The 25188-nt window shown below is 46.1% G+C and overlaps 2 protein-coding genes and 1 long non-coding RNA gene across 19 annotated transcripts in view; 2 read left to right on the plus strand and 1 right to left on the minus strand.

Annotated features, from left to right (window-relative positions):
- COBLL1 (cordon-bleu WH2 repeat protein like 1) overlaps window positions 1-10732 on the plus strand; it is a 132008-nt gene extending 121276 nt beyond the window's left edge. For 10 of the 11 annotated variants that reach the window (XM_077319869.1, XM_077319872.1, XM_077319866.1 and 7 more), the window contains 3 exons: window positions 369-1921; window positions 4874-5053; window positions 8812-10732. In XM_077319869.1, coding sequence (XP_077175984.1) covers window positions 369-1921; window positions 4874-5053; window positions 8812-8901 — 1823 coding nt within the window. In that variant the 3' untranslated portion in view covers window positions 8902-10732. The remainder of the gene's footprint in view (window positions 1-368; window positions 1922-4873; window positions 5054-8811) is intronic. The other variant, XM_077319862.1, reaches the window with a different exon arrangement.
- Window positions 1-21461, minus strand: part of LOC143829287 (uncharacterized) — a 59996-nt gene extending 38535 nt beyond the window's left edge. The window contains exon 1 of the long non-coding RNA XR_013228053.1: window positions 21047-21461. This is a non-coding gene — a long non-coding RNA (uncharacterized LOC143829287). The remainder of the gene's footprint in view (window positions 1-21046) is intronic.
- GRB14 (growth factor receptor bound protein 14) overlaps window positions 16047-25188 on the plus strand; it is a 74728-nt gene continuing 65586 nt past the window's right edge. Inside the window, exons 1-2 of one of the 7 annotated variants that reach the window (XM_077319876.1) lie at window positions 16098-16118; window positions 19105-19308. Coding sequence is in view for 1 of the 7 variants with exons in the window: in XM_077319874.1 (XP_077175989.1) it covers window positions 23496-23501 (6 nt within the window). In the remaining 6 variants the exon portion in view is untranslated. Of the gene's footprint in view, window positions 16119-19041; window positions 19309-23480; window positions 23502-23684; window positions 23780-24459; window positions 24602-25007; window positions 25103-25188 lie in introns of those variants that run through there. The other 6 variants (XM_077319877.1, XM_077319875.1, XM_077319874.1 and 3 more) reach the window with 6 other exon arrangements.

Here is a 25188-nt window from a genome sequence, read left to right on the forward strand (position 1 = left end):
GGGGTCCCGACCCCAAGGTTGAGAACCACTGTCTTAGAGCAAATTCGATGGTGACTCAAGGCAAAAGAGTTTCTTCTTCTTTTAATTATAGATCGTCTCTGTAATGATTCCTGTAACTTAATGTAAGCATGCAGTTGAGCATGGCTCAACTCAGAGAGTTTACCACCCATGATTCTTGGTAATATCTGTTCTTCTAATTAGTCCTAATGGATCTTTGTAGTTGACGAAAAACAGGGCACTCTTAGAAAAGCCTGTCCTGCTCCATGTCATGTTGGGGCTTAAATGATAATGTTCCAAACAATTGAAAATTAATAAGGTTTACACCCTAATGCTAATTCCCAAATTCCATTTTTTCCACACGCAAAAAGCTCAAGAGGGTTCAAAATGTCTTCCAGGGATGGCAGAAGAAAGCAAGACTGACATGGAAGATAAAAACCAGCTTGGAGGCGAACGTGTCTCAAACGGCCAAACTTATCCAAGTGACATCAATCAGGAGCGCAGTCCTCAAGCACTTTTAGGGCGCCTGGAACAGTCCAGCCTGGAGACAGCGAAGACTCAGGATGTTGCAATTCAGGCAACCCCATCCACTAACAGTTTTGTGCAGCCCGAACTGAGTGAGAGTCCTCGTTCGCAGGGTAGCAACGAAGGCACTCACAAAGAATTAACCCACATGCACAGACCAGCACTGGAGCATCAACCCTCGGAGTTTGTCTCCAGGGTGCACAAGACTGTCGGAACTTTGGCAGAGTTCAGCACTCGGCAACAACCAGCTCCCCCTGACAGGGCAAATCCCATTGGCCGCAGCAGTGACGTTCACGCGAGTGAGGATAACGTTCTCCCACAGAGGGTTGTCCAAAGTCCTGTCACATCTCCTACAATGGGTTACCCCCTTTATCAACAACGCTCACCCCCTAAGCCGAAACCTTCCAACGAGATTACGAGAGACTATATACCCAAAATTGGAATGACGACCTATAAAATAGTGCCTCCCAAATCTCTGGAAGGACTGAAGAATTGGGACTCAGACACTGCTGAGGATCATGAGGCAGCCTATTTGCCCATGTCTCCCAAGAATGAGAGTTCCCGGGAGTTCAGCACACAAACAGAAGTCTCTGATACCTCAAATCAAACCGGGTCGGGGCTTAGGCAAGAAGTTGTGTTGGTGGGGAACAGTGCCCTTCACAAAACATGCAGCGTTGGTGATAATGCTGCCGTGGCGCTCTCTAACGCCCAGGGCAAGAAAACGGTAGCAGAACATTCCAAGCCTAATCCAGATCGCACAATCGCTCCGTTGGCGCTAAGCACCGAAAACAAAAGTTTGTCGCCCCCTGCGGTGCGTGAAAAACCAAGTATATTAAGTCCGACGGCGAAGCCAAGTTCTTTCTATTTGCAGATGCAAAAGAGGGCATCTAGCCATTACGTAACATCGGCAGTCGCGAGAAGTAGTTCTGTGAGCAGCCCTACTCAAAACGAAGCTAAAAGTTTAGCGGCAGATAAGAAACCCGCATTGCCGGATCAGACAGCTTTTCCATTTCCTAGAACAGTCCGTGTTCCTTCTCAGTCGGTGGAGGAAAAGGCCGAAAATGGTCACGAGGAGAAAAAAACACACATGCCCACTTCTCCTGAGAAACTGTCTCAGCCTCTGAATTCTCCCCCTGCACAGCCTCCTCCGTTTAACCTTCGGACTATTAGGACTTTTCTTGTGCCACAACCCTACTCTAGTTCTAGGCCCTCCCCTTTTGCTCTTGCCGTGTCATCAGCCGTCAAGAGGTCACAGTCCTTCAGTAAAACCAGTCCGCCCGGGCCATTACAGGAACAGTCCTCTTTTGACCTTCCTTCACCGACGTCCAACGCCGAGATGAAGAACTGTCCTCCTTTGCAAAGCCCAGCGTGTGGCTTGCAGCAGAGCATAGCAGAGAAGGTAAAAATCCCAAATGTTCAGTGGGCTGAGAGGGTTTCTGTGTGGTGGACACACATTTTACGGCTGGTTTTTAAAAATAGCTCATGTTCCCCACGAAACTTGCTAAATGAAATAGAAATTATTATTAGCATTAGCGATGGTGGTATTTATTATGTTGAGCTTTTAGTGCAATGCTGTCCCAGATTATTTTCGTCAACAGAGATGAATGAGCCTGTTGCAGTGACTTACAAATGGCAAGACACACAAGGAAAAGAGGAAATAATTGTGATAGAAGTAATATCCAAATGTTCCAGCCTGATTTTTCCCCCATGCTGGTGTTCCTGCTTGCATGGAAATGATGCAGTTGCCCTGCTGCCCTCATTCCTCAGCTAGGGATGGCCCAAACAATGGCTCTCCAGATGTCCATGGACTACAGTTACATGAGCCACTGCCAATTAGCCATGCTGACAGGCTCATGGTAACTGTAGTACATGGATATCTGGAAATCCACTGATTGGCCATCCCTTCCTTCCTTCCTTCCTTCCTTCCTTCCTTCCTTCCTTCCTTCCTTCCTTCCTTCCTTCCTTCCTTCCTTCCACCACTGCTCTCCCAACGGGCACGTGGCAGTTTACAACAATAAAACATTAAAATACAATAAACCCCATAAAATCCTCCCTTACAACAACAAAGACGACAGGCGATCACAAATAAACCTTCTAATTTCTCCTATCTCCTTCCCTCCTCCTCCAGCCAGAGGCCAAGTTTTCTTCCATTGGGAATGAGCTGCAACATCCAGCCCAGGCTTTTTAAACCCAGAGTTTTGTGAAAGCCTGGGGTTTATTGACAGGCCTAGAAAGGTTTCCCAAACGGGTGGGAGTTAATTCATTTATAATATATTTTTTTAATTTGTTAAACACTTACCAGGTGATATGACCATATATGGTCAGGTCGACCTCCCCCCCCCCCCCAGTGGCCAGTGATGGGTCTGGAGGGTGTGGGAAAGGTGTATACACAGCTCTGCTTCCCAAACATATTCTGCACAATCATGCCATTTCTGGGGTTTCTCGAAGCCTGAAGAATGTTTCAGGCTTTCCCAATGGTAAAAAAAGTTGAGAAAGGCCCGCCTAGCCCAAGGGTCCCCCAACTGGGGTAGCTCATGAACTACTAGCTGCTGGCCAACTGCTGCAGAATAGCTCACAGATTCTTGAGAAGTCCCGGGAAAAGGTCACAAAAAGACCTGCTCTAGGGTTTTATTCCTTTATTTCTGGCGCTCTTCCTAGTCAAGTCAATCAACAGCTCATTCACTCGTGGACCTGTAAGATAGATAAAAGTGATACATATACATATATATTCAAAATAGAATATAAAACTAATACAAGCCATAAGAAGTATTAGTATAAATAAAAGGATTAACATTTTATGATGTACAAATCACTTTAATCTTACCTATAACGCAGTTAATAATGGAGTTTCCTGAAAGGTTTGTCATATTATCATAATAACATAGATCCCCTGTTTCAGTTACAAATTAATAGCCCAAATCTTCCTAATTCTAATAGTTAGCCAAGCAAATCTAGTGATTTTCTTTGTTACGTCTCTGTCCATATCCGACAATAATTGTTAGAGGCGTCGATTCTCTAGCCTCGGGGCCATTCTGTAAGCATTGATGCTAACACTCCTGTACAAATATATGGTTATATAATTTGTCTCAACTAAGACTTGTTCAGTAGTCTCTGTCATGACAAACACAGGACTCTTCCTAGTCCATGTTCTGTTTCTAGGACAGGACAAAACTTAGTAACAGGCTTTTTTTTTGGGGGGGGGGGAGAGAGAGAAGTAGGATACTTTTCATTGCTAAGAAGTAGGTCTCATTAAAGAGAATGTTGGATGGCCCCTATTCTGACTGGTGAAATAGGCCAATGAGTCTTTCCACTTCCCTTTTCCAGTCTCAGGGGAACTAGCGGTTTTGTGGAGTGTTGTGTCTGGAAGGGAGAGGGGAGAGCTTGGTGTCTGCTTCTTCTCTGCTGACTTAGTGTGCAGCCAGGCTTGGGGTTCTCCTTGCTAGAGTGGACTTCCTTCTTGGGAAGGAGGAGATTCAGGTTGTCTGTAGCTCTGTATATGTTATAGATTAGCCAAAAATGAAATCAAAAGGCCAAAATAATGAGTCTGTCATCCACTCTTATTGGGTATATTAATCATTCAACTTCTTGGCAATCAAAAGGGCTCCCAGGTTCATTTCTCCCATTTTCTGATTCCTCCTCAATGATTGCCACTCCAAAATCTATGTACGACGTAGGAGTAAAATTGCCTCAAGACAACAGAGCTTACAGCCAAGAGATATGCCTTATTTGATTTATAACTGTTAAATGGAACATAGATTTTGGAGGGGCAGTCATTGAGGAAGACTCAGAAAACGGGAGAAATGTACCCGGGAGCCTGTTCTGATTGCCAAGAAGTTGAATGATTAATATACCTAATATATTCCTAATAAGATGAGCCTCTTGTGGCGCAGAGTGGTAAGGCAGCTGTCTGTAAGCTTTGCCCATGAGGCTGGGAGTTCAATCCCAGCAGCCGGCTCAAGGTTGACTCAGCCTTCCATCCTTCCGAGGTCGGTAAAATGAGTACCCAGCTTGCTGGGGGGTAAACGGTAATGACTGGGGAAGGCACTGACAAACCACCCCGTATTGAGTCTGCCATGAAAACGCTGGAGGGCGTCACCCCAAGGGTCAGACATGACTCGGTGCTTGCACAGGGGGATACCTTTACCTTTTTATACCTAGTAAGAGTAGATGAGAGCCTCATTATTTTGGCCTTCTGATTTTGTTTTTGGCTTATCCATAGTACTGGGAAATCAACAGTGCAGTTTCTTTGCACTGGGCTCTGTCTATGTTCCCAGGCAGTGTGGGAGTAGCGCTAATAAAGGATGTAACTTTGCTGGGAGCAATGTTGTTGTTGTTCTTTTTACTTCCGCAGGAAAACAGTCATGGAAGCAGCGAGCAAAGCCGGCAGGGGCCCTCTTTACCTGGCCCCCGAACGAGTGCTGTCTTTGAAAAAGCTCCTGCTGTGACACTCCAACACCTTAACCCCGAACAGATCCACCAGAGCTTGCTGGCTGCAATCCGCTCTGGAGAAGCTGCTGCCAAATTGAGAAGGGTGAGGGTCCCCCCTCCCCATACACACACACACACATCATGAAATGAACAAGTCTTTATCACAAAATCCACATAGCCATTACCACCGGCGTTAGTCGTGACGAGAGAATCTTGCGAGAATCTTGCGAGAATGTGATTTTTCAGCTGTGCCATTAAGGAGATTAGAGGGTTGAACGCTTAATGGGGTCCTGCTGTCCTTGATTTGACAAACAGATAGCAGTGCAAAGAAGGCATCACTTAAGCCTACATTTAACATGGAATTTATGAGGGGTGGGGCATGCCTGATCAGCTTGAAGTTTTATAATCAATGAACAGCTGTCGTGGAGAAATGGTAAGACTGTGGGAAAACCCGGCGATACCATTGTTTTTTAATACGCAAGAATGACTTGCTTCCCTGACTTTTGGATTTCAAAGTCATTCCCCCACACCCCATTAATGAAAAATGTATGAAGACGGAATAGATATCTCCTGGTCTTTTGAAATGACAAGTGCTTTGTATGCAAGCTCATTGTTATGTGACGTGAAGGGTTTAACCCTACCCAAACATCCCACTGTTGATCTTGTCCCTTTTTTCCAAGATGACCCCTCCTTGTCTGCCCTGATCACAGAACAGGGCCACAGAAGCAGGAGGGGTTTGCACATATTCATGAAACTGCTTATGTGTGCATAAAAACACAACAAAAAGATTTCCCCAGTCCCCAAAATGCCTGATGAGCCTTGAGGATGCTCCAGACACCCATTGAGGAAATGAGGGTAGCCAGGAAAGGGGTTCCAGCATCCATAGCTATCAAGGGAAGCCTGAACTAAAATTTTGGTAACCAAATGCTATCAAATAACGTAAGCCATAATGTAACCCAGGTTCATATTGTTTTTGGACTGAAAATGTTTCAGGTTTCCTTCAGTTCTATTCTGTTGCAGATGAGAGTTAATTTATTTAAGGTGCATTTCATGAGAACAACTGTGCTTATTCATCATCTAACAAATATGGGGAAGTGAGGCTACACTGAGAAAAGCGTGGCGTCAAATTTATTTTTAAGCGTGCTGTGAAGATGAAGGCAGGCAATATCGTTAAAATGTCGATTAAATTTTTTAAAGACAAGACCTACAACAGGGGGAAGGATTGAATTGTAATGTCCTCTGACCAGAAATCCCCAGATTCACACATGTGCGAAGTGCAGCTGAAAGGACATTTAAAAGTTGGGCTAAGCCAGTAGGTCTATCAGGTGCTCTCCGTGTCTGCCAAGCATTCAAGAAGCTAGGCAAAAATTGCTGCTATAGTCAGCCAAACTTTTTTTTCTTTAATAACTTGTTAGGGTGCAGAGCCAAACCCTGGCCTTTTGTGCTGCAGTTTCATTCCTGTTGAATAAAGCCCCGCAGTAATTGCTAACCAAGTGGGTCAATTGAGGTAGGAGTTTGAAAGTATTTTTCTCTAGAACATTTCCATCAAGTGTTCCAGTTCTGTGTCAGGTTGAAATCACACGTGCATTGTAAAGGACAAGGAGGTTGAAATGTGATTGCGAATCAACTTTCTTTTCATGGCCGTCAATCAGTTCAGACACTTGATAACGGAGCATTTTAAGGGATTGTGCTTTTCACACATGCACACCACTGATGTGAGAGGGGCTGAAATGTACCGCTTCTGGCACGTGTGTGAGTTTAAAGATGAAATCTTCAACATACTTTCAACATTCTTTGGTAAAATCTGTCTAATGGCCACAGGTAAAGCTTCTCCTCTTGTGGCGCAGCAGGGTAAGGCAGCAGAAATGCTGTCTGAAGCTGTCTGCCCATGAGGCTGGGAGTTCAATCCCAGCAGCCGGCTCAAGGTTGACTCAGCCTTCCATCCTTCCGAGGTCGGTAAAATGAGTACCCAGCTTGCTGCTGGGGGGTAAACGGTCATGACTGGGGAAGGCACTGGCAAACCACCCCGTATTGAGTCTGCCATGAAAACGCTAGAGGGCGTCACCCCAAGGGTCAGACATGACTCGGTGCTTGCACAGGGGATACCTTTACCTTTAAAAGCTTCTCCCAAGGAATAACTGCATGTCCTGAAACACAAAAACCCTTCCAAAGGCTGCCCCTGTGCTCATTGATCAATTTCCAAAGACTTAGTATGGTTTCTTGCATATTGCTCCATGCGCTTGGTCAGACCAGTCTTTTAGACTTTGTACTCATTTGCTTTGCCACCTTCTGTTTGCCGTGCAATCCTAAGCAAAGTTTGCTTTTTCTAAATACATTGACGTGAGTGGGCTTAGAAGGGTGTAACTTTGCTAGGGAGTGCACGGCTTTGTGTCATTGAGAATGGGTTGAATTGCAGCTCATGGACAACGGCTGTGTGATTGTTATTGCTGGGACTTTAAAAAACATTCTCATGCTCCCAATCCCCCTCCCTTTGCTGATGGAAAAACTGGCCAATCAGAGGAGCTTCGTCTGTGATGACAAAACGGCTACTTGACATCCAAGCCCAACACAAAACGTCGCATCAGAGTCAGTGTCTGACTCAGTAGGGCAGCTTCAAATGTTTATATTTATTTAGTTACTAGTAAGCAAGCCCGCTGCAGCCAAATGCAGTGGGCGCTAGGTACTCACAGTCGCTGAGTCTGCGGGCTTGTTTTGGCGGCGGCGGGCTTCTTTTTCCGGTGCCGGCGGCGGTGGGCTTCTTTTGGTGGCGGCGGGCTTCTTTTGGCAGTGACGGCCTGACGCGGCGAGAGGCGCTTTGCGCCTCTCGCCGCGTCAGGCTGCCTGGCAGGGAACCCCCAGCAGCCGCGCTTTGCGCGACTGCCGGGGGCTCCCTGGGGCGGCGGCCTGACGCGGCGAGAGGCGCAAAGCGCCTCTCACCGCATCAGGCCAGGAGCAACTGCGAGCCGCGCTGCGCGCGGCTCGCAGTTGCTGGGGCTGGGAATCGTAGGGACCAATCGGCAGGCGCTTCGCGCCTACCGATTGGTCCCTCCGATTGTCTGTCGTGAGGAAGGGTCCAATCCGGACCCTTCCTCATCACGGACTAATCCCACCTCCATACCCCTTAACGATTTATTTAGTCCGTGGCGCCCATGGCGCCACGGGCGGTTTAAAGATTTAGATTTTTATACTGCTCTTCCATACGACTCTGGGCAGTTTACATAGAACATCATGGGGTAACTACATAGAGCATTGTAACAAATATAACAGGTTTAATAATCTTAAGAGCCAGCTTGGTGTAGTGGTTAGAAGTGAGGACTTCTAATCTACTGAGCTGGGTTTGATTCTGCGCTCCCCCACATGCAGCCAGCTGGATGACCTTGGGCTCCCCACAGCACTAATAAAGCTGTTCTGATCGAGCAGGAATATCAGGGCTCTCTCAGCCTCACCCACCTCACAGGGTGTCTATTGTGGGGAGAGGAAAGGGAAGACAATTGTAAGTTGCTTTGAGACTCCTTCAGGTAGAGAAAAGTGGCATATAAGAACCAGCTCTCTTCGTCTTCCTCCTCTTCTTCGAACAGGAACATTGACACCGCTTTGGGTGGGTCGGATTCTTCAGTCATGGAAGGGGGGGCGTGACTGGGGGTGGGGCAGTGGGTGTTTTTGGGTTTATGCAACTTTAAACCATGTACTATTCTAAAAGAGTTATAAATCTGGGATGGTTAGATGGATGATGTTTGGGGCCTGATCTAATACTTATCATTTTCACATGATCAAGGATAGTTTCTGGAGCTGCTTGACCTCCAAGTTGAGCCAGGCGTGGCTTTGTTTTGTGACTTTAATGGCAGTGTTTTTCTCCTTCAGGTCGGTCCTCCATTAAACACGGTTGCCGTCAATGGGAGATCCGGCCTTGACTCCTCCGTGGCCATAGAAGCAAGATACGACCATCACTAGGATTCCACGGCAAATACTTTGCACTTTAATCACCACTGCATAGACCTACATCAGAGTTAACTGCATATTGCTGAAGAGTATTCGTAAATGCAGGGCTGGGCCTCAGGCCCGTCAAAGTGGAGCACAGAAACTTCACACGGGGCCTCAGGCCTGGAAAGAGAATATATAATTTATAGCAATATATTTTTTGTCTTTAAAGCTGAAAATGCTGCTTCGGAGCTTAAAAGCGTGGAGCGAAAGAGTTTGCCGCCATGATAATCGGACGTGTTAATTTACCCACAGTGCATGATGTGTGGCAACATGCTGTATAATGCCAGCCTATGAGATTCTGAATGTTTATAACCGCCTAATAATGATGCTGAAAACACGTATTTAAAAGTTTAATAATTCTGACATCTGTTGCCTTAGTTTGTTACATTGAAATGAAATACCGTAACTTAACAGGGTGTTCTCTAGGAGGTCGGTTTCTGCAGCTTTTTCTTTATTCAGTTAACAGCTAAGAGTCAGATCCTGCTACAGTTTGGTCAAAAAGCCCTAAGTCCCATTGATTTTATTGAGGGGGGCTTCAAAAGGTTTATTTTTTCCATAAAAACCAATGCGAATCAAAAGAGCTTCCCTTTGGCTGGATCCTGCCTCTTTAGGTGTTACATGGTGTAGTATATTTTCTAGCGGCAGAGCTGGGAAGTAAAATAGGAAGCCTCTAGCAGTTAGTTTATTGACATTGTAGGATTCTTTGTAGAAAAGATTGCAAAAAAAACAACCACCACCACCCACAAACAGCAGCCTCACAAAAGTGCCTTACAGATGCAACACAGCGACCCTCACACCTTGCTGAAGACAGCAGCTTACAGAACACGGCCTGTGATAAACAGTACAGGAGAATCTAAAACACTATTGTGAGCGCATTGGCAGCATCTGTTCTAGATGAGGGACGATTCACGCAGCCTGGGAGAGAAGTGGGGGGGAGGGCAGGGAGAAGGTAGTATGAATCAGTCTTTCATTCAGAGCTCGGTGGTGGATCTGCGTGACAGATCACACTCCCTTCCGTGCTGCAGAACTGACGGCCAAGAGGGAGCTGAACGAAGAAAGGGGCGTGTCAACTAAGGTCAGCAATCTGTGATCTACTGCTGATGCATCAGAGAATCAGCGTTCGCTGACAAAGAGCCCGGGAGTTGCTATATCTCTGGGAAGTAGTGGAAACTCTGCCTGCTGATATTTATTTTGAGGTCTAGCGAGGCGTGTTTGGATTTGGTAGGTCTTGAAGATTCTCGGGGAGAGCACCATTGGCACAAAGCGGCCAAAATCTTATTTGAACTAGTATGCAAAGAGGTCAATGTAATAGAACTCTTATGTTTGTGTATAGGTATTTCTGCTCCCAATACTCAGAAAAGCAGTATCGTATTTTTTTTATGGGCTAGATAACATTTTAAATTTGGGAGAAGGAATGCAGGGAAGGAAAAATAAACACTGCTTTCTGCAAATAGTAAGAGGTGGTGGTGATTTGTGTACTAGAAAATCAGTTTTAATCATTACACCAATGTCAATGAAGTAGTTTTATCATTTGTATGAACTTCTGTAGCCACAGAGTTAAATGCTACTGAAGGTAGATCTATGCAATTGAGCAGCAGTGCACAGACAGAAGAGTCCTCGGTGACAGACGCACTTTCCTTTTTACATCTTTTCCTGTTCAGTTAATGTTGCATTTGTAAATTGAAATCCTCTCTTTGATCAAGCAACTGAATTGTAGATACAAGCAACAAATACTGGGATACTTGCAATGTTCCCAAATAATTCATGTTCGGTTTCGTTAAATAAAAGGATATTGTATTTAGTTTTATGCTGAAATATTCATGTGGATGTGCATAGTTTTGGGACATTCCATTCAATGTTTTATTCAAAAATTCAAATTGTTTTGTGATTTGCATTGGGATACATTGTTTCACTCGCAGGAACAGAATTTGGGAGAGAAATGCCAAACAGTTAACTGAAGGGGATCCCTGAGGAAATACAAACTTGTATTCATATCTTTTATTAGTTAAAGTCGGAGATAGTTCTGCCAATTGTTCTCACATGAAAAGAAATCTTTAAAATCACTTCGAATTGCTTGGGAGCAGCAATTAAACTAGGAGCCATAACATTTTAAGAAGCTGTAACATCACAGGAAATCGTTCTGATAAGGATAAGACCAGCATCATCACCCCCTAGTAACAGTGGTGTATGAAAACACCAGGCTTACGTGCTTTGTTTAGTGGTCTACAGTGCAATCCTAAACAGAATAACGCCCTTTTAAGAACACTGACTTCTCTGGACTCACAAGGGTACAACTGTTCTGAATTGCAATGCTAGATTGCATTAAAAAGCCTTTAGGAACATAAGAAGAGCCCTGCCTCAAATATCCTGCCTCAAACAGTGGCCAACCATCTCGACTGGAGGGTCAATAACAGGTCATAGAGGCCAAGACCTTTCTCTAGTGTTGCCTCCTAATTCTGGGTTCCAGAGGTTTATTGTCTCTGACTGTGAAGGTTCCCCTCAGTCACCATTCCTTTGGCAGATGTTGGTGTAGAGAGTTGGTACAGGATGAAGTATTCCTCCATAATGTGCAGCGCACCCGTATTCCTGAAATCACCAGTTTAAATGCTAGCTGTATCATGGATTGACACAGTGCCCCCCCCCCCAAAATCTGTACTAGTTGTGAAACTGGCATAAATTCAATAATAATAATAATATCCATGTACTGGGTCACCTTCATACTGGGTCACCAGGGTAGCTATTAAAGAAAAATGGGGATAAATAAATTATTGAAATGAAAATGCATACCAGGAATAGTAGTAAATGCTACAATGGAAATCCAGCTTTGAAACACCAAAGAGGTTGCAGAGATATTTTTCCTGCTGAGTCTAATTTATGGCAATCGTGGGGGTTTGTCATGACAAGAGAAATTCAGAGGTGGATTGCCATGGCCTCCCTCTGCATTACAACCTTGAACTTCCTTGCTGGTTTTCCATCCAAATGCTAACCAGGCCCAACTCTGCTTAGCTTCCAAGACCTGACAAGATGGGACTAGCCTTGGCCTTCTAGGTCAGGACTCTGGGGGTTTAGATAATGTCAATTGAATTTGGGGGAACATAGGAGTCAAACATTCATAGGATTGTGCTGCGAGTCACCAATGCCTGGGAAGTATCTGAAAGAAGCACAAAGAAAAAAATAGACAATTGCCAGGCCTGGGTTAACTGAGGCAGAATGAGCTAGGCTTCTTTACCTTCATTAAAAAGGAAATTTGGCCCTGGGCTAAACACGTAGTTGGGTAGGGAGTCTACCCAAGCCTGGATTAGGACATGTTTAAGAGGGTCACCAAAATGTATTTTTCTGTTGTTACATACTAATAAACTACATCTATATGGCAGGGTGTCTTTAATATAGTGTAACTCTCAGCACTATCTGCATTAGTGCAACTAAACTGAATAATGGGTACGATTATTAGAAAACTAGCTTCAAAGCCTGTTCCTAACAACAGGCCTTGAAAGGGTCGACTCCCCTGGCCCAGGGATGGAGAGCGGGAGCTGCAGGGGCAGGGCCAATCAAGGTGCACCCAGTGGACCCTATTCCAACTTGGACAGCTAGACAGGTTCCACTCCCCAGGCTGTTTCACAAATATATAGAGGAACCATATATTGGATAAGGATAACCGGTCCTGATATCTAGCTAGGATGCTCTTCCTCAGATTATAAGGAGGAGAGAAGGAGCAGAAATGTAACCCTCCTTTATCCCCAAGTTCGGATGTAGCCAGATTTTTGGAGTTCAACAGATCTGAAACTATTTTGTTTTCCATCGGCATTTCCCCATGGATGCCTGGCAGCATGTAGTGAGGCTTTCGCACCGTTTTATCTTTTACATAGCCTTAAAAAAAAATAATGTGGCTGTAGTTGAACTCTTGCTTAAAGCACACATTTTCTAGATCAAGACAACTCTGCTGCATATCCATGCTTCAGCAGCGTCAGATGGCGCACTGAACATCAGTAGAAGAATGCTATATACAGTCTTGCTTAGGGATATGTAATATGCTGAAAACAGCACATTAAAAATTCCCTCAGTTGTTTGAGCCAATCTACAAAAATAGTACAGGATTCTACTGCTGATGTAACGAAAGGAGAAAGGCACAGAAGTGAGAAGCTCTACTGCGTTACCTATTTTTGGATTTCCTTTTCACATTCGAATCTCACATTGATTTTGAAAGCTGTACCACGGCACGTTGAAAGGATGCTGAATCACTTTGATATGTGAAGTTCCTCAAACGGTTGGCCTTTTCTGCTTCTATACGCCCTGCCTAATGATTTATATCCAGGAATGAAATGCTGTTGATAGCAAGGAAACAAACAGAATAACTATACAGAAAATACCTATTACTATATAGCAGGCTTTCTCAAGCAGGGTTTCATGAAACTCTGGGGTTTCTTGACAGCCCTGAGCCCATTCTGCACACACAGGATAATGCACTTTCAATGTGCTTTGGCAGCTGGATTTTCCTGTGCGGAACAGGAAAATCTACTTCTAAAGTGCATTATCTATTGTGTTCAGGCTAGGCCCTGGAAGGGTTTCCTGAATAGGTGGGAGTTAATTGTTTATATATATTTTTTTAAAAATGTAAACGTTTATTAGGTGATATGACCATATATGGTCATAATGACCTGCTCACCCCTCCCAAAATGGTCAATGATGGACAGGGAGGAGGCAGGAAGGGGAGGGGCCTGGGCGGGAATGTCCACAGCTCTGCGTCCCGATCCTATTCTGCATGATTGCACCACTTCTGGGGTTTCTTGAAGCCTGAAGAATGTTTCAGGGGGGTTCTCAATGGTAAAAAGTTGAGAAACACTGCTATATAGTTTTTCCAGATCATATGCTGGAAATAAATATTGGGCCAGTGCTTCCATATTTATATTCCCATAATTATAGTAATGCTCTTAGTGATGGGTGGGGGGAGGGGGTGCATGCACTACGGGAATAAGGGAATAGGACCTCTGTCATGGAATTCTATCCAGTGGAGCTGAAATGGTCATGGTAACTCAGTGACAAGACCGCTCCAGCAGTATGAATCAAGGGGGTTGTGACTTCTTTGTAGGATGGCTGCGGCCTTGCAAGCAGGTAGTGTTCACTTGCATAGAGCCTAGAGCAGCCTTTTTCAACTTTTGGCAATGGAGGAGCTTGGGAAATAATTGTTCAGCCATTGAGGAGGCCCAGAAGTGGTGTTAGCCGGCCACGCCTCCTTGTCACACCCTCTGGAAGTGACATCATAACCCACTTTAACAGGCAGGCTCAAGGGGGGGGAGAGAGATGTGCAGGCTCCGCCCCCTCCCCCAAGTGCAGAAACCACAAGAGAGTTCACTCATGCTCAGGAGGGGGAAGGAGAGCACTGGAAGAGGCCAGTTCCCTAGCTTGTGGCGGAGTCAAGGCAGGAGGGGGAAAGCCACGAACCCCTTCCAGAGCTCCTCAGACCCCCGGTTGTCCTCAGACCCCTGGCTGGGATTCCCTGACCTAGGGAGATGGAGAGCTGTTTAACAGGCCATGTGCTGCCCAAGTGTGAGTGGGACTTTGCAAGGCCTGGGCAGCACAACCTGGCAGTCTGAGGTTGAGGGACAGTGAAGGAACTGTTCCTAGCACCACAGAGGAAAGACTGTGAATTATATTGTGGTGCTACAGGTAAGGAGTTACCATTAGAAGCATAGAATCACAGAGTTGGAAGGGACCTCCTGGGTCATCTAAGTCCAACCCCCTGCACTATGCAGGACACTCCCAACCCTATCGCTCATCCACTGTAACCTGCCACCCCCTTAAACCTTCACAGAATCAGCCTCTGTTTCAGGTGGATATCCAGCCTCTGTTTTAAAAATTTCCAATTTTAATCAGTGTACCTCATGTGGCAACTTTCTCCCAGAATTCACACAGCAGGGGCTCCCACCCAGTCAACTACAGCCTGCTGAACCCAACCCGGCTGGTTCTGCAGTACTGCCAGCCTCTGGACAGACCCTGCCAGGGATCTTGGCCATATAGGCAGAGGCTGAAAAACTCACTTTGGGGTCACATGGTTGCCTTTTTGCCTTCGCCCACTGCTAGCAATCATCAGGGAGGGACCCTTGCCAGGACCTTTCCTGAGGAAAGTGGTGTGTTCTGCCCAGTGTTTTATTTTGTTGAGGGGCTCTTCCATGAGGGTATTCCTAGAGCAGGAACACCACAGAACCGAGCAACCGCAAGCCCCCAGCACCTTGGAGGTGGGAGTGACTGTGAAAGAAATATTCTTTTGTAAGGAATTGCCTGCTGTGGGGCTCAGGACTCTCCCAGTTTCCCTCCCAAGTTCTGAGGCCTTGTCTCCGTCTCCTGCTGCCCAGCGGCTGGTCACCATGGGAACAGTTTACTGCCTTGCTCACCCCTGCAGGAATAGCCACTTGCCATCCAATACACACACATGAAGCCAAGTCCAATAACTGATTTATCAAGTTAAATATTCTCAGAATGGCAATGACTTTCCAGGGTCTCCGGCAGAGATCTTTCACATCACCTACTACCTGGCTCTTTTAACTGGAGGTGCCAGGATTAAACCTTGGACCTTCGGCATGGCCAGCAGATGCTCCATCGCTGGGTCATGGTCCCTGCCAACAGCCAGTTCAAGTTCATCAGTAGTCTTCCACATCTCAACAATCCTACAGTATTTAATTAAGCTTATTTTATTCTATAAGCAAGCAACTGGATGTTGCTTTTCAAAAACGCCTCAAAATTTGTTTTGAGGATCTTGGTGACTGACGAGGCATTCATGAACCTTGCAGTTTCCTCTAGGCTGAGAAAGCCAGCATATGGCAATGGCTGCCACTTCTAGACCTCAGTTAAGAGTTCCATCTGCTCTGATGGATTTACCACACAAAAAAAGACCTTTCTCCTTGCTCCCCTCTTTTTCCCACCCACTGACCAGTTTTTCCTAGAGATTATTCCTGGAGCCTTTCTAGTCTGAAGTCTTCCAAATCTCTGTCTCCTGCTTGGAGAAAGGGGAGAATTTGACCATCCATTGTCTCACCCACTAGCTTTATTAGCATTTGGATGCAGGTGGGCTGAGTTAAGTCTGGAAAGCACCTGAAATGGCTTCATCCCTCCCACCTGTTTTCTGCACAGAAGGTGAAAAGATCCTTAAAACTCAGTGAAGGTTTTGCTCAGCTCAAACCTCCAAGAAAAAGGTATTTCTTCACAACCTGTAAACTGTGTTTTCATGCGTCCTCGCATCTTACATTCTAATAGCAAAGTCAGGATATCTTTGGATAATTAAATTCAGTGACTGGAACTGTGAATGGGCAAATCAAATCTTTCCAGATACCTGAAAAAGGCTCCAGGTTGTGCAGGAAAACATGAAATCTAAATAAATTATACTGGGCATCTTTTAAAAGTCAAAAATGATAAAAAGAGTTCCTGTAGCTTAAAAAAAATTATCCCCTCAGGGGATGTCGCTTGGTGCTGAAAATTATAAAATGACCCCCTGTAGGTTTAAAAATGGATCCCCTCAGTGTGGTGCAGGGGTTGAAGCTTCAGAATAGGGTCAGCGAAGCCCAGGTTCAGAGCCCCATTTTACTGTGGAAACTAACAGGGTGATTTTGGACCAATCGCACACTTTCACCTGATCTACCTTACAAAGTTGTTGTGTAGACAAAATAAGAATAATAATAATATAAGCTTTGGTCCCCCCTGTGGAGTAAGACTGCTATTTTCCCAGGTGGAGGCTGTATAGGAACGGAGTGGACCTGGAAAGCTGAAGAAAGAGGGGCAGAGATAGGTAGATTTGGCTGCTGGGTGGGAAGGAGAACCCAAGTTGGGATATTCCTGGGCATTTGAGGGGTAGAACCTATGGAGGGAAGGATCTGAAGAGGAGATGGACATCCGACTGGTATAATGCCATAATTTTACCCACTAAACCAGCCTGTTCCTCCATGAGACTAACCAACCTCCAAGGCGAGTGCTGGAGATCAGGGGTAGTCAACCTGTGGTCCTCCAGATGTTCATAGACTACAATTCCCATGAGCTCCTGCCAGCAAATGCTGGCAGGGGCTCATGGGAATTGTAGTCCATGGACATCTGGAAGACCACAGGTTGACTACCCCTGCTGCAGATCACCCAGAATTACAACTTTTCTCCAGAAGAGATGGATCAGTTCTTCTGGAGAAAATGGGTGCTCTGGAGCAGGGGTAGTCAACCTGTGGTCCTCCTGATGTCCATGGGCTACAATTCCTCGAGCCTCACCATCCCAAATCTCTAGGAATTTCCTAATCTGGAGATGGCAACCCTAAGGGGAATTGATCTCTATAGCTGGAAGATCCACTGTGATTCTTGGAGAGCTGCCACCACCACTGCTGCTTTGAGGGAGGGGGGAAGCAAGTGGGAGTCTGGGAGAGCGATGGGGGCAGAAAGAGAGAGAAAGAATGATTGGGGGGGCAGAAAAATAGTGATGGGGAAACCAGAAACAGAGAGGTAGTCACGTGCATGGGAGAGAGAGAAAGAAAGGGGGTGGCAGAAGGGAGAAAGAGTATAAGAGAAATAAGGGGAAGAGGCAAAGGTGGGGGAATGAGACAGCCACCCCCCAAGTTTCCTGCCTGTTCCTACTTGTCCTGTTTTAAATTCAAGCCTCGTTTCTGCCAATCTGCAATAAGAACAGCTGCAAATGTACTGACAAGCTGAGTGGACGGGAGCAGGATGCAACCCAGTAGGTTGGATCCAGACAGGTTTTCTATCTCAAAGCCACTTTATTCCCCTTCTCGCTACACCACCAGCATACCCTTTTTGGTGGCCAAAGGGGACCCTCCCCTTGCCTCTTTCCTTAGCAACGTGGTGCTTGGATCCCATCCATTGTGAACCACCCTGGGCATTGTGTACTCGATTAAATCCTTTCATCGGCAGTGTTTAATCACAGCTCTGCAAATACAGTTCCCATCAGGTATATTCCCACAGCGATGTTGGGTGACCCTGTCTCGTTTCACACATTTATATTAAATTCTGCCCATTTAGAAGAGGAAGAAACAGCTAGGTCCCAATGTTTAAGGGAACAAACAAACAAAACCTTTCTCCTTGGGTCACTGGGAAATTACAGTTGTACGCCATGAGCGATTAAGCGAGCAGGCATGTGCAAGCCTGGGCAAAAAGGCCTTTCCCTTTATCTTCCTTTCCAAATCTTTGTCCAATTCAGACCATTTGCTGGTTTCATTTCACAGAGACAGGCTTCCCTATAGTTCTTTCACCTCCCACAAGTTCTCTCAAGCACAACCCTTTTTTTCCCCTCCCCAGTTGCTGCAAAACTTGTTTCCAAGTGCTTCTACTTATAAGCAGGAGCAGAGCACACCACACAAAAAAAAAACCTTGCTCTTTGCTGCACTGTGGTGTTGTTTGCCAGAGAATTATAAGTCACACGGATATAAAGGTTAGGTATTTATATCTTCCCCATGAAATGTCTCTTTCAGACATTTTTTTTCAGTTCTGAAAATATCCAGCAGATTATGTTCCTCCTGGTATTTTATTCTGAGTTTTATCATTCTCCCCTGAAACATTTATTTAGATACTGGTTTTCACTCCTATGTATACCCAAATGCCGTCCTCCCCTCTGCCACTTTTACCCTCACAACAACCACACTGGGATGTGTGACATCGAGGGACCCCCCCAGCTTATGGCAGAGTGGGAATCTGGGTTTCTCGGAACGGATTCTTTGGGGATCTTGACTCAGAGCCCCCCTGCTAATGCCTAGTTCCAGAGGCTGACACAGTCCATCCTCTTGCTGCAGTCTCTGAGCACTGAATCTTGATCCAACGGCCTTCAACACAGGTGCAGTTTCAGGCAGAGGGAAGGGTTGCTGTTGTCTCCATGGAGAACTCAGAAACAATCAGCAAGTACGTTGCTCACCTGGGCAGCCTTAACTGCTAGGGCTTTCAATAACCATGGTAATCCTGTCGTTCTAAGGGTAATCTTTTTGCATGCAATTTGCCCCTGTTGGTTTCATGCATGTCTACACTGCCTTCCTCCTACCAGCGAAAGGCACTGACTCTGCAGGGTTGCCAGCTCTGGGTTGGCAAATACCTGGAGACTTTGGAGGAGGAGCCAGGAGTGGGTGGGATTTGGGGTGGGGAGGGCCTTCAATGGAGTATAATGCTGTGGAGTCCACCCTCCAAGCCAGCCATTTTCCCCAGGTGAACTGATCGCTGTTGCCTGGAGATGAGCCATAATTCCAGGGAATCCCCAGGTCCTGCCTGGGGACTGGCATCCCTACAGAGGAGGTATTGCTTGTAGCTACTAGAAAGCTTTGGAAATCTTTTCTGCGGCTGGCCTGTGTGCGTGCAATCTCAAGATCCGTGTGCCTGCACAGAAGACCACTCAAAAGACAAGAGTTACGGGTAAGTGCATCCTTGTTTTTTCCTTTATTGTTCTTTGTGCAACTTCCCAAGCAACACCCCAGTCATGCATATAGCCCTTCCTTGCTCAAATGCTAATGTCTAACCCTCAGCATAAAAAACAAAGCCCTTTTTCAAAAACAGATCATGTTACTTAAGAGTTTGTGTGTACCATGATGGGCTGTTTGTTTCTATTGACTTCATTTACCCCCTACTTTTCTCCCAAATGGGAACCCAAAGTGGCATCTCCATCTAATTGAACCTTTGCCATCTAAGGCTCAATTAAAGACAAAATGTGTGATTTTTGGCTCCCGTTTCAGGCTTTCCAATAGTTACTGAAGAGAAGCTGTTCTTTTATACCCCACTTCTCACTACCTGAAGGAGTCCCCAAAGCCGCTTGCAAACACCTGTCCCTTCCTCGTTTAACAACAGACACCCTGTGAGGTAGTAGGGGCCAAGAGAGCTCTAAGAGAACTGCTGTAAGAACAGCACTAGCAGGACTGTGAGAAGCCAAAAGTCACCCAACTAGCCATGTGTGGAAGAGTGGGGGATCAAAACCCAGTTCTCTACATTAAAGGCCACTGCTCTTAACCACTACCATCATGCTGGCTCTGAAGGAAGAGGAATATTTGTTTTTTGCATAGTCAGCCTTTCTCCCAGGAAGTCAAGATGGATTACAGTAAAACCAAATGTCTACAAATATTTAGAAATGACAACATTGCCCCCTTCACAGGAAGTCCATTTTGACAACTTCTGTTCTATAAAGCATGTGGAGCAATACTAAGTGCCTTCCAGGGCAACCTCAACATGTTCACTCAGAAGTAAATCCCACTGAGTTCAAGTGATTGACTCCCTAGCAAGAAGGGCCAGAGATCAAATAGCAGTAGTGGTTGACTGGTGTACATCTGAATATGCATGGAAATCCACGTACAATATTTATCTGTTTATAGGCTGAGACGTGCCTTTTTGCACATATTATGGACTGCAGCTCCACAAGCCCTTGGGAGCCACCAGCTGATGCTCTGCATGTTCTAAGTGCTGTCAGTTGCCTCTGACTTATAGTGGCCTATAAAGTGATGACCTCCAAAACGTATTTTAGTTAAGAGTCTTGCAAACTGAGGGCCCTGGCTGCCTTCACTGAGTCAATCCCTCCCCTGTCGGGTGTAGTGGCTAAAGAGCGCCAGACTCTACCTGTCTTTTAGGCCGATGTGTAGTCATGCTTCCTTCTGCCTGTGTGTGTGCGCACGTACCTACACACACACACAATTTTCCTACCACCACTCTTGGTGCAAAAACTTCCTCAAGTTCAGCTACACCTCGAAATCAGGGCCATTAAACTGGAAGTACCTTAGTTCTGAGAAGATCTGTATCTCTTTGGGCTGCGGAGCGGTGCAAACCCTCAACACACGCAGAAGACAGTCTCACCGGTAGAGTAAGTGGGATCCCGGTAGGATTAGAACAGCACTCGGCGGCGACTGCAGACCTAAACTCCCCTACTGGGGAAAGAGTCCACTCCAACCCCGGGGGATCTACTCGCCATTTAGGCAACATCATTCCATTTAGGAGGCAAATGCAGCCCCGCCTCCATTAACCCGGCGCGGATCTAGATTCGGGGGCCCTGCAGATCCCCCACCCCCAGAGACCAGGCTCGGGCTGTGATCCCCCCTCCACCGGGTCCCTTCCCGCCCACGGCCGCCGCTTCCTCGGAGGGCAGGGGCAACGCGTGCGGGGCGGGGGTTACCTTGGCGGCTTTTCCGGCTGCTCCGCCCCTTCTCCGAAACGCCGCACGTGGGGCTGGTGCCGGCCCGCAGCGACGAAGGTGTGCCTGGATGCTGCGCTCGCTGCCGCTTGCACTGCAGAGCCGCTCGGATCCCCGCTGACTCGCCGGCCGCGTGATCGCCCCCCTGCCGCCCGAGGATGGCCCTTTAGAGCAGCAGCGAGGAGGAGGAGGAGGAGGAGGAGACGGCGGCTCCCCGATTGCCAGGTTTGCAGAGCGGCGCTGGGAGGGTGGCGGCGGAAGGGCAGGCACTCCCCGCTGTCGCCCGCGGCCCGGGAGAACTGGCCTGGGAGCCTCCTGCCACGGATGACCCTGTGACCGGCTGCCCTTTTTGCAAGCTCCCAAGGGCTGTGCGGGTGAAGGGCGCGTTCTTTGCAGAGCCCTGAGTGACAGGCTGCTCCAAGCCGTCTGATTGGTGAGCATCCGCTGAGCAGAGAAAGACTGCTGAGCTGGATGCTGAGGTGGATTCAGCCTGATTTCAGCCTTAGCGGAGAAAAAGTCCCGGACTGACAGTTTCAGAATGCAGCAATGACTGAGTGGAGTTTAATGCAGATAGGAGAACTGGGGAAAGTTGGCAAGGAAGTTTGGGGAGTGGGCAAAGATGCCCATTTGGGCCAAAGAAAGGGGATAGATCGTCTGGTGAAAGGAGAATTTCCCTACACAGTCAATCGGGGAGATGGGGCTGAGGAGGGCAATGATCTAGGTATGGTTAGCAACTGTCTGGTGTGGCAAGAAATTGTCTTTGGAGACTTTAAGAACTGGTTAAAAACTCAAAAGGAGTTTCAAGAAAAGGGAGTTGGGTACTGGAAAAGGTGTATCAGTCTCCTGGAAGCCAAACAATACTCAGTGTGCTAAAAGGTTTGGGGGACATAATGGAACAAAAGCCTGTCAACATAAAGATTTAAGTTACTGTGAAAAGCTTAAGAAACACTCATTAGCCTGAAACATGAGAACTAGAATCTACCTATGTACTAGTTTTATCTCAATTGCAACCCCTGATTTCATCTGACCTTTCCCCTCTACATTAAATAAGATATTTGTTATTTTTTAATTTCAAAATGCCTTGAGTGCCATTTAAGTTGTTTAAGTTAAAGTTGGCTCCTAATCATTCCCTTAGGCTGAGCCTGTGGTTAAAATATCATACTGTGACATGGTGGAACATCCAGGTTTTCAGGAAATGAAAATACACATTATTTGGGCAGCTCAGCCAGCTTGGTGTAGTGGTTAAGAGCAGCGACTTCTAATCTGGCTAGAGGGGTTTGATTCTCTGTTCTTCCACATGCAGCCAGCTGGATGACCTTGGGCTCATCACAGTCCTGATAATGCTGTTCTCATAGACAGTCCTGTTAGAGCTCTCTCAGCCTCACTTACCTCACAGGGTGTCTGTTGCGGGGAGAAGAAAGAAAGAAGATTACAAGCTGCTTTAAGACTCCTTTGGGTAATGAAACACAGAGTATAAAAACCAGCTCTTCTACTTCTGAAGGGAAAGAAAAACAGAGGGAAAATCTTGCCTTAGCCTCAGAGGAAGGGAAGTGGATGGGGCCATCATAGGCAAGGAAGACAGGTAAGCCTGCTCCTCTAAGGAAAAGAGACAAAGACCAAAGGTCATTGAAATACATTGCAGGGTGAATGAGGTAAAACCTCCATGGTCAGAGACAGTCTATCTTTGAGACCAGGATGCCTGAGATAAACAGCAGTGATGAACTGGTCCCTGCTTATAAACGTCTCCAAACCCCCACTTTGGGAATCTAGATGCTGGCCTAGATTGTCAGACCAGTAGAGGCAGTTCTTCTGAGAGGTGTGCCAGATGCGCAGTAAGGAATTAAATGCTGTCAAGTTTACACCTAGCTTATGGTGACCCCAGCCCTGGGGCTTTCAAGGCAAGAGACAAGCGGAGGTTTGCCATCGCTGTCCTCTGCGTAATAATCCTGGTCTTCCTTCATTGTTTAGCATCTGAGTGCTGACTCTGTTTAGAATCTGAGCTCTCATGAGGCTAATCTGGGCCTGGATGCTTTAATTCACTTCCTCTCCTACCCCTTCTGCCTGTAGAATGAGCCTTGGATAGCAGAAGGCCCCAGGCTCCAAATTTCATTTGTTCAGAAGCTTTGAAGTCTGCCAGAAATATCACTTAGCTGGTGTAGTGAATTTAAAAGAATGAAACACACACACCTCACACCACCACCATTGCAGAACGATGGACAAAGAAAGCAGTGCAAATTAGTAATTATCCCTAAGCCACCCTGAAACTCTGTAAAGCTAACACATGGACCATGCATAGCATAATTTGGAACAGCTGTGTTCCAGCTACACCTCTAAGGAGCTTCTTTTGCTCATCACTTGAATTGGAACGAGAGGGGTGACAATTGCACGCATTTTGATTTTTGAGCAATGTGCAAAATTCCTGGAACTCTGCATGCCGGTAATTAATAGATAACCAACCAGCTAAAGGTCCCTGGCCCTAAAGAAGTCCGCCTGGTCTCAACCAGGGCCAGAGCATTCTCTGTTCTGGCTCCCACCTGGTGGAACGAGCTCCCGGAGAAGATCAGGGCTCTGACGGCGCTTAAACAGTTCCGCAGGGCCTGCAAGGAGGAACTCTTCCGCCAGGCATTCGGTTGAGATATATATAACCAACAGCGACCAAAGGGCCCCTGCTCCCCGCCCCCCTCAGAACACCACCTATACACTCTGGACCTGTTTGTATGTTGCAACATTGTATTGTTTATTGGTTATACAATTATAATGTTATATGTTTACAATTATCAGTTATTATTGCACCGTTACCCAAATGTTTTATAAGACTGTTCCATGTACTGTTCCTTGTGTTATTATGTAAACCGCCCTGAGCCCCTGGGGAGGGCGGTATATAAATATAATGACTGACTGACTGACTAACCAAGAGTCATCTGAAATAATGTGGATTTTACCTTTGGAAATTAAAAGAAATAGATGAAAAGTATTTTGTAGAACTGCACAGCAATAGTTGCCACTCCAGTGGCTGCTGTAACACGTACTCTTTTCCCTTCGCAGTCTTTGCCTAGGAAATAAAGGCTATTAACTTTTGACGTTTTGGGTTTCCATTTAACGTACTGCTCGTGACAAAGGAATCTTCCGACCGGGAACAATATAAAGAGTTAGACAGTGATTAGCATTGTTGAAGTGAACTGCAGTATTATTTTCATTCTGCTTTTTTTTTTAATTCTGACGGTTGAGGCTGCTTCATATGCATAGGAATAAGCTCTATTGAGCACAGTGAGATTTACTTCTGAGTAAACAGCTCACAGGTGCAATCCTTTAGCTATCATTAAAATTGCCTGAGGGTCTCTTTTTGCTCTTGTGAAGTGGATTACCCTTCACCCAAGCTTGGAAGATTAGCCTTCCTTGAGTCTTACGGCTCAACTTTAAACTTCTGCAAGTGTTCTCTAAAAATTAAGCCCTTCAAGGAATGTGGGCAGTTTCTTTTGAAGAAGCTCTCCTTGTGGTCCTTTGGCATTCTTGACATATCAGTTCGCAAGCAAAGAGGTCAGTCAAAGTGGGAAGTGGATAAATGAGAAGCACAGCATAAAATCCAGTCAGTCACTGTGATGATAATGTGGGTATAATTTACGTTTACTCCGTTGCATGGATCACCTGTGTTTTTTTTCTAGAAGGTTCTGTGGATTTTGGATTTGTTTTTTTTTTAATGACCTGATCCTGCCAGCCCAAGATTCTTCCCCCCCCCCCCCCGAACTGTAGGGTGCCAAGAGAGGATGCTTCAAATCTTGAACTTGAACCAATGCCCTAATTCTGGTCAGGGTTCTCTGCATAATATTGTATTTGCCTCAAGTGCATGGTGTAGTTGCTATTGTTTTAGCACAGGATCTGGGAGACAACTGTTCAAGTCCACATACTGCAATGGAAATTTGGTAGATGACCTTGGGCAGTCACACCCTCAGCCTAACCTACCTCACAAGGTTGCTGTGTGGTTAGAATGGAGGCGAGGAGAACAGTGTAAGCTTCTTTGGTTCCCCAGTGGGGAACAAGGTAGGGTTTATGTAATTAAACAAATGTGAGATTATATTTTCAGTTGTGCTGACAAGAAAAAAAGGGGGGAGGATCATTTTATATTT

The sequence above is a fragment of the Paroedura picta genome, chromosome 2 (genome assembly GCF_049243985.1).
Source record: "Paroedura picta isolate Pp20150507F chromosome 2, Ppicta_v3.0, whole genome shotgun sequence".
NCBI classification, from domain to species: domain Eukaryota; kingdom Metazoa; phylum Chordata; class Lepidosauria; order Squamata; family Gekkonidae; genus Paroedura; species Paroedura picta.